General features: G+C 33.6%; 1 protein-coding gene across 4 annotated transcripts; it reads right to left on the bottom strand.

Moving 5' to 3' along the window:
• Window positions 1-2,886: 2,886 nt before the first annotated feature.
• Window positions 2,887-10,622, bottom strand: LOC136205373 (beta-glucuronosyltransferase GlcAT14A-like). Of its 4 annotated transcripts, none has more exons than XM_065995930.1 (5): window positions 10,003-10,622; window positions 8,833-8,940; window positions 7,135-7,210; window positions 5,721-5,848; window positions 2,887-3,516 (listed from the first exon to the last, which is right to left on the bottom strand). In XM_065995930.1, the coding sequence occupies exons 1-5, from the start codon at window positions 10,532-10,534 to the stop codon at window positions 3,011-3,013; spliced, it is 1,350 nt and encodes a 449-aa protein (XP_065852002.1). In that variant the 5' UTR covers window positions 10,535-10,622; the 3' UTR covers window positions 2,887-3,010. The 4 variants fall into 4 exon arrangements, with proteins under 4 accessions (XP_065852002.1, XP_065852004.1, XP_065852003.1 ...); XM_065995931.1 differs by having other exon boundaries at window positions 2,890-3,516; window positions 5,733-5,848; XM_065995932.1 differs by lacking the exon at window positions 8,833-8,940 and having other exon boundaries at window positions 2,889-3,516.
• Between the last annotated feature and the right edge of the window lie 1,420 nt (window positions 10,623-12,042).

The following is a 12,042-nucleotide window of genomic DNA, read 5'->3' as shown; positions in this document are numbered from 1 at the left end:
TTGCGCGGCTCCTAATCATATCATGCAAGCCTGCAGACTGCCTGAGCCTGTTCTCAATGAGCTTGATAAAATTAACCGGCGTTTCCTTTGGGGAGAGTATGGAGAGGGGAAAAAGATTCACCTTGTCCCTTGGAAGGAGGTCTGCCAGCCGAAAAGTATGGGGGGTCTTGGCATAAGACAAGCTAAGGACAATAACAAAGTCTTATTAATGAAGCTTCTCTGGAGAATGTGGCAATGCCCCTCCTCTCTTTGGGTTCGTCTTCTCTGTGGTAAGTATCGGAAAGACAAAATCTTTGGGGGCCCTAAGAAGAGAGTTGTCAATTGTTTTTTTCCAGGGCTTAGCATTGTGTTTGCAGAGTTCTGCTCGGGGGTTGGCCTAGAGGTGGGTAATGGCAAGTCCATCAGTTTCTGGAATGATACCTGGATTGGAGACAAACCGTTATTAGAAGTGTGTAGCTCCCCCCCGCCTAGTAACATCCGTAACTAGAGGATTGCCGATGTGGTGGACTCTGAGGGGGACTGGATTTGGTCAAAGTTTGATACCTTCTTTAGCCTGGATACTCTCCTTAGAATTAGGGGAGTGAAGATTAGTAATCAAGAGGAAGATAAGGATAGGCATTGTTGGGCCCTGACTAACAATGGAGCTTATTCTTGCAAATCGGCCTTTGAAGCTTTTACCCTCAACAGGTCCGATCCTCTCTCTGATACTTGGAAATCCATTTGGGCCCTTAGAGTCCCTTACCGTATTAGGAGTTTCCTGTGGCTGGGAGTTAAGGACAAGTTGTTTACTAATTCGGATAGGCACAGACGGCATTTGGTGGATTCAGGAGCTTGCAGTAGATGCAGAGGCCATGATGAAACTTTGTGCCATGCTCTTATGGACTGCTCTAAGAGTAAAGAGGTGTGGAAGAAAATTCTCCCACACCAAATTCTCTCTTCCTTCCTTGCCCACTCTGAGTATGACTGGTTCTCTAATGGTGTTAGTGGGAAATTACTGGCTAACATGGAGCATGGTGACATTTTCTTTGTTATCATCTGTCACCAAATTTGGAAGTGGATGAACGAGGATATTTTTGGTGATAAAACTGTTTTTATTCCTAACTTAGCCTAGTTCTTCTCGAAAAAACTCTCTATTATTACTGAGAGTTTCAAAGGGGATTCCCTTTCCAGGTCTACCCAGAAAAAAGATGTCCACCTCGTTGGATGGAGCAGGCCGAGAGATGGGGTGGTGAAGTTGAATACGGATGGCTCCTGCCTTAACAATGGAAAGATTGCTGCCGGAGGTGTTCTTAGAGATGCGGGGGGCGCCTGGCTGTCTGGGTTCACCCAGAATCTGGGGTTGGGCTCTTCCTTTTCTGCGGAGCTTTGGGGTATTCTCTCTGGAATCAAGCTTGCCAAGAGTCTGGGTGTTAAGAGGTTATCTGTGGAGTTTGATAACATGGAGGCTATCAAAATGATTTCTGATAATCATGCTATTTGTCTTAATAGCCGCAACCTTATCAAAGCTATTAAAAAGCTTTGCTCTTCCTTTGAGTTCTTAAAGTTCAGCCACATTTTCAGAGAGCAAAACCGGGTTGCAGATCGCTTGGCGGCAGCTGGTCATGAGGGGATGTTAGGCGTTACTACCCTTTCTGATCCTCCTATCTTTCTCTCTTCTCTTCTTTTAGAGGATAGGATTGGGGTTAGCTTTCCTAGGCTGATCTCAGGTTAGTTGTTCTTTGTTTGTTTGTTTTTCCTTTCGTGTTTCTACTAATATATATATATATATATATATAAAATACGGGAACAACATATTTATGTTTTTTAATTAAGTTTGAAATTGATTCACCTTGTTAACGTCAGAGGTAAAATTATTTTTGGTTGTTAATGTTATGGGTAAAATTGCACCATTTTAGATATTATGGTAAAATTACACAATTTTTACAGGTTAAATGCATTATTGGTCACTGAATTTTCATAATTGTCTTAAAATGATCACTCAACTTCGATTTCTCTCAATAAAATCATTTGGCGACTTCAAGAATAAAAAGACACCGAAAAAGTGATATGACTATCATGTGTCAATGATTTTTATTAAATAATTATCGATATATTCAATTGCCTGACTTTTTAACGCATATGTGGCTGCCACACGTCAGCGATATCGGCGATCTGATTTGAGTGTGGCTAACGTGGAAACCACATCATCTTTTCAGTGTACTTTTTCTTTCCAAATCGCGAGAATGACTTTATTGAAATAAAATTTAAAGTTAAATGATTTTATTGAGATATTTTGAAATTGAGTGGCCATTTTAAGACAACTATGAAAGTTCAGTAACCAATGGTGCATTCCATATTTTACACTTTTTCCCGTATATAAATTTCAACTTCTTCAATTCCATCAATTAAATTTTGGGTTAATTATAAAAAAATACTTTGTGGTTTGGCCGATTTGCGATGTGATACCTGTGATTTTTTTTTTTGCAAACACAACCATATGGTTGCAAAATTTTACATGTTTTTTTACTTTGCCAAATTTGACCGATAACGACCTCAAAATGAAAATTTTCAAGAATTAAACTTGGTTGGTATCATATTTACTATGGAACCATATTCTTAATTTCTCAAAATCATCATTTTTGGAGTTTTCTCTCTCTAAACATTATCTTTCCCTCTCATCGAAAACAACACCTAAATGATCTCAAACCGAAAAAGTTGAAGAATTAAAGTTGTTTAAAATATCATTTAACTCTTGAAAATTTTCATTTCGAAGTCGTTATCGATCAAATTCTGACAAAGTGAACTCAAATGCAAATTTTTGGAAAACCACATAGTTGCGTTTGCAAAAAAAAAAAAAAAATATCACCGTTACCACATCGCAAAGCGACCAAACCACATGGTATTTTTTTTTTTTTTTTGTAATTAACCCATTTTCATAATTTGTACAAAATTGGATAATCATTTTGGTATAATCTAACAAATGACAACATATTTGGAAGAACAAATAGTATTGGGCCAAATGAATGCAATGTTATAGATAGCAGGGATTATTAGTAAATTTGGCATTAATTTGAAATTGAGACAATAAAAATGCAAGTTTTCTACCATTAGGCCCTGCCTTGATGGAATCAATATCACTGATGCTACCATTGCCAATACTTGAGCAACTATTTGTGTCATTCATATCTAAATCTGAACACCACTTTCCGGCCACCACTCCGTCCGGCTGGCTACGGTTTAAGATCGATTCATCGATCCTATTGAGCATCGGAGAATCCCCGTCTTTAAAAGGTGTTGCAAATGCAGCTCCACTAGTCACCATTTGATCATAATCGGTGTTGGAAATGTACCTTATTAGATCGGTATTTATGCTCGTTTTGTTTTGGAATTCGGGAGAGTTGCAAATAACGGTGTGGAAGTAGAATTGGAGCGGGAATGCTACGTTGTTGAAATACATCAGTAGTTTTCTTGGGAGATTTTCCCATCCTTGTATGCAGTATTCTGTCAATTCTCTTGTAAGAATCATCCATGGAGAACCTGCATTAATCGATCAATTATATTAAGTAGGTCGGAGTAGAGGTAAATCGTACCGATGGACGCTTAAGATTCGACGATGTTCCAGTAAGATCGTAAAAGTTTATTTTTGTATCAATAAAATAACTCATCTTTGCATTTTGTACTAATAGATCCACGGGTCAAATTTTCACTCAAAATATAGGTATTAACGCTTAGTCAATTCACTCAAACCACGTAAGCGCTACATGTATTAATTTATTGTCACCAATACTAGGATTGCAAATGGACGGGGTGGAAATGAGATGCTTCCATGTCTCCATTTAGATGAGGAATCCTCGTCTCCGTCTCAATTTATAAAATGGAAAAAAGATAGTTCACAGTCTTGTCTCTGTGTGGACTCGTGGTTATCCTATTCCCTATTTCTCAAATTCCAAATTATATTTTCTTCAGTGAAATTTAAAATTTTGCCATATAATACAGTAAGATAAATATAATCTATAAAATATTATATACTTCATACGAAAAAATCCACCAATCATAATTTATGAGTAATACATTAATCTAGCAAATATAAAAGTAAATAAAAAATTATAAAAAAATATAAAAATAAATGGGTAAATAATTATAAGGTCCCTGAGTTTTTACTTAATACACTAGTCGGTCCCCTTATTTTTAGAAATAATTATATAGTCCCTCAGTTTTTGTGTTCATCAACTCCTTAGTCCTTATGTTTGAGTCAATGGTCAACTTATATCAAATAAATTTCAAAATACCAAAATTACCCTTTACTCTATGTTTTAATAATAAAACATCTATTTTTCCGATTTTATTTTTTTTTTCTTTTTTACTACATAATCTCTACAATATTGAGTAATTAATTTATTAAATTTTATATAATTATAGAACTGTAATTTAGTAGCCTAAAAATTTATTGACTAAAAAATGAATGAAAAATATCTCAAAAATTATTAAATATGAGCAAAACTATATAAATTTTGTAAAAATTAATCTTTATTTATCTCTAATAAATTTTATAAATGAAGAAAAAAGATATGATTTTTTAAAAAAAATATTAGTATTTAATGTTAGTTTAAAGACATTATATTAAAAAATAAAAATTTAATAGAATAAAAATACATTTTTAATAATTAGTATATACAATTATATAAATTTTGGTGTATGCATATTTTATAAACTTTATTAAAACTATTTAGATTAAATTTTGGCATTAAAAGTTAAGTTTTTTTTATGTAAATAACTAGGGGCAATTTGGACTTTCATCTATAAAAACAAATGACTAAATAGTTGATTAAATTAAAACTTAAGGACCTTATAATAATATGATGGACCTACTAATATGTTAAGTAAAAACATAGGGACTTTATAATTATTTACCCAAAATAAATTATATGTTTTGACCGATTGCAAAGATAGTTTATGTGGTTTAAAAGTTTGCAAACAACGGTTCTGTGCTTTGTGCAGTTTACAAACTCAGTTATTTCGTCAAAGATTATTGTATGACTATTTACCCCAAAATGGAGCGATTTGGAACAATTAAAAAGACCGACTTTGCAAATTACCCGAACTACAAGATTTGATTTTACAAATTAACTAAACCACACGTATTGTTTAACTGAAAAATTGACTCACAGATCTTTTAGCTGCAAATTTCACAAAACACATAACCCCTGTTTATAAATTTGCAAATTTGTCAAACACAAAGTTTATTTTTATATTTTTCTCTTAAAAAATCTCCAAATATAGAAATAAATATCTAAAAATAAACTATACGGGGATGGGAGATGGATGGGAATCCTCGTAGAGTGGGGAGAAAGGTTCCCGTCTCTCCGGGAATTTTTTTCTCCCTCCCCACCTCATAGGAAAATAAAATAGGGATTATTCCATGTCATTGTAAGGGCGAATCTCCGTTAGCGCGGATAATTTCCGCCCAATTTGCAACCTTACATTACCAGACTAGCATGGTAAATAAACCAATTCACTCCAAACCTACTTTTCAAAAAGGATCTTTACGGGTCTAAAAATCGATCTTAATCAGCATTTTCGTCGAGAATTTAGCTTGAAAATGTTATTGGTACAAAATGCAAAGATGAACTATTTAATCGATACAAAATAAACTTTTGTTACCTGATTGGATGTTGTCCAAACTTAAGTGATTATCAGTGCAATTTACCCGTCCCGTCGGAGCAAATTTGTACCAAACTAACAAGTAATTAAACCTCCAAAGATGTTGAATGCATTTGGTTTTGTTCTTGTTTCAACAGCATACATAAGATCACTTCTCTTTCCAAGATATAAACTTGGATCTATAACTACTTGATCTATATTGTACCTCCTGCATCCATCCAACCAAATTCAGTAACTATTCATGGATCTGAATGACCAAATCACAGCTTATTAATTTTAGGCTCAATGCATATTTACACCTTTGAACTTGGCACGTTTTGCCTACTGGCATTCTGAACTTTTAAAATAACTTATCACGCACTTATAGTTGGCTTTAAAAACCTATTGTACACCTATAGTTGGCTTTAAAAATCTATTACACACCTATAGTTGCCTCATTCGGACCTCCTACACACAAAATCGTTGATCTTTCATCTTTAACGAACGAGATGGTATGCGTGTTATAGAAAAAAAAGAAAAGCGCGAGAGTTCGTTCGGTATGCCACCTCATCTGTCAAAGACGAAAAATCAACGATTTTGTGCGTAGGAGGTCCGAATGAGCCAACTATAGGTGTGCGATAGGTTTTTAAAGCCAACTATAGGTGTGTGATAGGTTATTTTAAAAGTTGAGGGTGCCATTAGGCAAAACTTGCCAAGTTTAAGTGTGTATATATGCATTAAGCCTTAATTTTAAGTCTTAGGATGCTTTGAATCTCCACTTTAAGATTTTAATAAACCTATATCTAACAGTGAATAACCAAATTCATTTGATCATTCAGAATCCATGTGAACACCACTTCATAAATATATAGGAATAAAAGCATATTCGACTCATATGGTATTCAAAAACTTATCATTTGACCCATATGGTATTATTTGGTAATATTTGTCTCCTGATGTATTTTCATAGGTGACCTTTAATTCATTTGGATGAAAATTTAACTGATTTGATAATTCTTGTCACAATTTTTGACACGACGTATGTATACATGACAATTTTTTTAAAAAAAAAATCATACAGATTTAATATGTTGAGAAATAAGAAAAAAAATTAATTCATTCGTTATCCACGTATTAAGTCTATAAAAAGGGCGTCTTGGTGCACTACGCGTCCCCGCTTAAGCGAGGGTCCGGGGAGGGATCCCGCCACAAGGGTGTACTGGGGCAAGCCTTCCCTGCCAATTTTTTTGGCAAGAGGCCGCTCCTAACTCGAACTCGTGACCTCTCAGTCACACGACAACAATGTTTACCGTTGCGCCAAGTGAAAAAAAATTAACAAATCAGTTAATTTTACATCCAAAATGGATTAAATGTCACTTATTTAAATATTTTAAGGTCAAATGTTATCAAATGATAATACAGGAATCAAATGATAAAATTTTGAATATCACAATGTTAAATAGGAGTTTAAAATATATATTTAAAAAAATAGTAATAATAATAACTCAAGCTTACTTTTCCCAGTCAGATTTGCTAAAATAGTGTAAAAAGTTGACATCCCTTGGCAAGAAACTCAGGGCATGGAGAAGGTCTACCAAAAAAAAAAAAAAAAAGAGTAAAATATCAGTGAAAATTTTATTGCAAGAGTCATGCAATACAAACGTGTTTTAAAACGGTGGGATTCAATTCACAATATCTACAAATAAAGTTGTAAATGAGCCGAGCCATTCGTTTATATAAAAACTTAACCGTGTTCGGCTCAATTTCTAAGTGAACCGAGTTTAAAAACGGTGAAACTTGATTCGAAAGCTCGTGAGCAAGATCGGTTATAGGTTCATGAACAAACTTGATCACAAGTTTCATAAACATACTCGTGAACAAGTTTCGTTCGATTTTTTTTTATTATTATTATTAATTCTACAAAAGGGAAATATAAAACAAAATATACGTTAGTTTTGTGTTAATCAAATAAAAATAAACACAATTAATGAACATATCTCTTTCCTGTTGTACTAAAAACATTAATTGCCCACTGAACTTTCAAAAGTTCGAATTGACTCTATGTTTTTGTTCAATTGCATTCAATAACCCAAAAACTTCAACTGACCCGAACTTTCAAAAGTTCCTAATTATTTGTCTATTTATCATTTTTTTATACGTAGCGGAGTGTCTCCCATTTTTTGCATCAGACAAATTCTATTAAGAAATAGGGAGTTGTTAAATGCAATTGGATGATAATATGGATCATTTGTAATTTTTAAAAGTTTAGAAACAGTTGAAGTTTTAGTTCACGTATAAAGAATTGGGGTTTTTAGTCAAGTACGTGAGACAACAAATGTAATTTAGACCTAATTAACATCCCCAAAACTTGCAAACAATCTTTGAGATTTGATACAACCAACTAAATGTTTCCTCTCATGAACTGAAGAATCAGCATCTAATTGTAATAAATAATGATTTCTTGGATGATAAATTGCTTTCAATAGCCATATCATTCTCCTCGGGGGCTAGACAGTATATAAAAAGATTATTTTACTAACCTATTTTTATGTTTTATTCACTTTCTTCGTATACTTTTATGGTGACTAACCTTTTGACTTATTTTACTAAGCAAACCAACAAGAAAAATCAGAAAATTATTTTCTTGCATAATATTTTTCGGTAAACAGACGGGGCCTAAGTTTCAAAACTATGTAATTTTGTGCTAATCAAATAACATAATTAATGAGTTGTTCGCGAGTCAAGTTCATGAACAGAAATAATGAACTGTTGAACAAGCTCAGGAGCAGCTCACGAACAAGATATTGAACTCGAGCTCATTAATTTTCTAATGAGCCAAGCATAATCGGTCAACTCGGCCTATCTACAAGGTATCGGGCCACACTATGTTAGAGGAAAAAGATACACAAGTAGTAAATTATACACAACATTAATGAATTAAAGGTCAAAATGGCTTCTCAAGTTGGTGGACAAAGTAGCTTAGTCCAAATCGAAGTTTAGGTATCAAATGAATTGTAAAGTTGGCAAAAATTGGCGAATTAGCCTAAAAACAATCAGTTTTAATATCTAAAAGTTAGTTAAATTTGAACTAATTTGTCGAGTTTTGCCAATAATTTCAAAACTGGATTAGTACCTAAACTTAGATTTGAACTAAACTGACCTTAAGTACCAACTTCAGAAGCCATTATGACCCTTTCAAGATTAATAACATACCATCTTGAGTGAGAATTGGATAATCAAAAGGGCCTAAATTGATGAACCAATCCCAATTTTTATTCAGCTTAAGAAGAACAGCAGCAGCATGAAGTATAGCAGCAAGACCTGAAGATCCTTCTTTATTAACACCATAACTCTTATCAACAGCATCAACATTCCCAAAACTTGTAAACAAACTTTCAGATTTGATAGAGCCAAGTAAACTCTTCCTCTCATGAACTGAAGAATCACCATCTAATTGTAATAAATAATGAATTTTTGGATGATAAATTGCTTTCAAAAGCCTTATCGTTCCCCTCTGTGCCGGAACCAGGATCGAAATTTTGGGAGCTAGACTGTGTAAAGGGTGGCCCTGTGCACTACGCGTTCCCGCTAAGCGAGGGTCCGGGGAGGGGTCCCACCACAAGGGTGTACTGGGGCAAGTTGTCCACTGCCAATTTTTTTTAGCAAGAGACCGTTCCTAAGACTGGAACCCTTGACCTCTAGGTCACACTTTTTTATTTCCCTAACCTATTCTTATGTTTTGCTCACTTTCTTCATATATTTTTATATTGACTAGCCTAAAGTTTTCAGAAAAATATTTTCGTGCATAATATTTTTCGGCAAACAGACGGGCCTAGGTTTCAAAACCATGTAGTTTTAGGCTAATCAAATACGCATAATTAATGAGTTGTTTGCAAGCAAAGTTCATGAACAGAATTAACGAGTTAGCTTTTCGCGAGCAAAACTCGTGAACAAGCTCATGAGCATCTCACAAACAAGATGTTGAACTTGACTTTGTCAATTTTCTAACGAGAAATCAATGCTCGGATCGGCTCTGCTCAATTACAGCCCTATCTACAAGTATAGAGCCGCACTATGTTAAGGAAAAAAGATACACAAGTAGTAAATTATACTCAACATTAACGAATTAAGGGTTAAAATGGCGTTTGAAGTTGGTAAGCATGGTCAGTTTAGCTAAAATCGAAGTTTAAGTATCAATTCAGTTTTGAAGTTGGCAAAAATTGATAAATTAGTCTAAAAGCAATCAGGATTTAATACCTAACAGTTAGTCAAATCTAAACTAGTTTGTCAAATTTTACCGAACTTCGGAACTGAATTGACAACTAAACTTCGATTTAAGCTAAACTGACTATGTCCGCCAACTTCAGAAGCCTTAATACATACCGTCTTGAGTGAGAATGGGATAATCAAGAGGGCTTAAATTGATGAACCAATCCCAATTTTTATCCAGCTTAAGAAGAACAGCAGCAGCATGAAGTATAGCAGCAAGACCAGAAGATCCTTCTCTATTAACACCATAACTCTTACCAACAACATCAACATTCCCAAAACTTGCAAACAAACTTTCAGATTTGACAGAACCAAGTAAACTTTTCCTCTCATGAACTGAAGAATCACCATCTAATTGTAATAAATAATGGTTTCTTGGATGATAAATTGCTTTCAAAAGCCTTATCATTCTCTTACTATCTCCTTTTGTACCACAAATCCAGTAAGCAATAATTGGAGGGTAATCTTTTCCTTTTGATGCCACAGCAATGCTGTTCTTCAATGGAGTTTGAATTTGAATTTGTTCTTGTTTGAAAAACCATGGTCTGCTGCTCAGAAACATTAAAATCACCATTAGAGTTGCTGTGAAACTGAGAATCCAGAAACTGTAATCATAGTTCTTCATGTTTGGTTTTGAATTCCTCATTTGATTGGAGAATTGGGGAGAAAGATGTGAAGTTTGTGTTTCTGTGATATTGAAAGGAGAGGGGAAGAAAAAGGATGGAAATGGTAAAGCTTTGAGAGGAGAGTTGGGAATCATTGAAGAATGTATGAAAAGATTTAAGCAATGTTTTAAAAACCGGACCGGATGTCGAACCAGATTGACAACTAGATCAAGAGTCAATTGGTTCAATCGTTTGATTCGTATTGATTGAACCGGATGACCTCATAGATAATATATATATTAATTTCATTTAAATTATAAAATTTACTAAGAGTTTAAAATTTTATTTTATATATATTTAAAATTTAAATACTAAATTAACTTTGTTTATATTACAAAGATTAATTAGGTTTTTAATACTAATATTTATCAAAATATATAAAAAAATAAATACTAAATAAAATTTTAACTTTTTTTAAAAAAAAAAGTTTTAAAGTTTAAGTATCATTATATAGTGTTGTTTTTAATAACAAGTTGAAAGATAGTTTAGTGGTAAGATATATCTAATAATCCCTAAAGGCCTAGGTTCACGGTTGATCCAGTCGGTTCAAGCGGTTCAGTCTGGTTTGTTGAACAGATTAAATCGGAGATTTGACCGGTTCACGGTTGAACCGGTCGAATCGCTCGGTCCGGTTCGGTTTTCATAACATTGGATTTAAGTAAAGAAATTAGGTTTAGAGGTTAATGAAATGATTTGAAGATGTTGAGTAAGTACCAAATAGTGATAATGGAAAATATGCTTAAGATTTAAGAAAAGTAAGAGGTGGGAAGTCAGCATAGTGATTGAAAGAAACATTAATTAATTATTGTTTGGAGAATGACTAATTTAACATCTATATATAAAACAATAGGCTTGTAAATGAGCTGAGCCGCTCATGAGCGGTTCGGTATTTGGTTCGATAAAAGTTTGATCATGTTCGGCTTGATTTACAAATGAGTCATGCTTGAGCATGGTAAAACTCGCTTGGAAGCTTGCGAGCATGTTCGATTATAAGTTCATGAATAAGCTTGATTATAATGTTTATAAACGGGTTCACGAGCAAGTTTGATTTGATTATTTTTCTAATAACAGTATTTCTATAAAGAATGAAATGTAAAATTATGTAGTTTTATATGAAAGTTTAGTCTTAATTCTATAGGTTTTAAAAAACTATATAGTTTTGTGTTAAAAAAATTTAAAATAAATATAATTAATGAGATGTTCGCAAGATAGAATTAACCATATACTTGCGAGCAAAGCTGGTGAACAAATAAATGAGCAGCTCGCGAACAAAATATTGAGTTTGAGCTCGTCAATTTTTTAAGAAGCTGAGCATGAGAAAGTCAAAGCTCGACTTGGCTTGGTTACTGTCCTACAAAACAATAATACAATTTCAATGCTACGTTTGTTAAATGGTACAATTAAAGTTCTCATTAATAGAAATTGATGCATCAAATGACTGTATTGTTACACTTAAACGCCACATATTTCATTTTAATATCATTACATC

Source organism: Euphorbia lathyris, chromosome 9 (assembly GCF_963576675.1).
Source record: "Euphorbia lathyris chromosome 9, ddEupLath1.1, whole genome shotgun sequence".
NCBI classification, from domain to species: domain Eukaryota; kingdom Viridiplantae; phylum Streptophyta; class Magnoliopsida; order Malpighiales; family Euphorbiaceae; genus Euphorbia; species Euphorbia lathyris.
The sequence above is the reverse complement of the archived record's forward strand: the minus strand, read 5'-3'. Positions and strand labels throughout refer to the sequence as shown.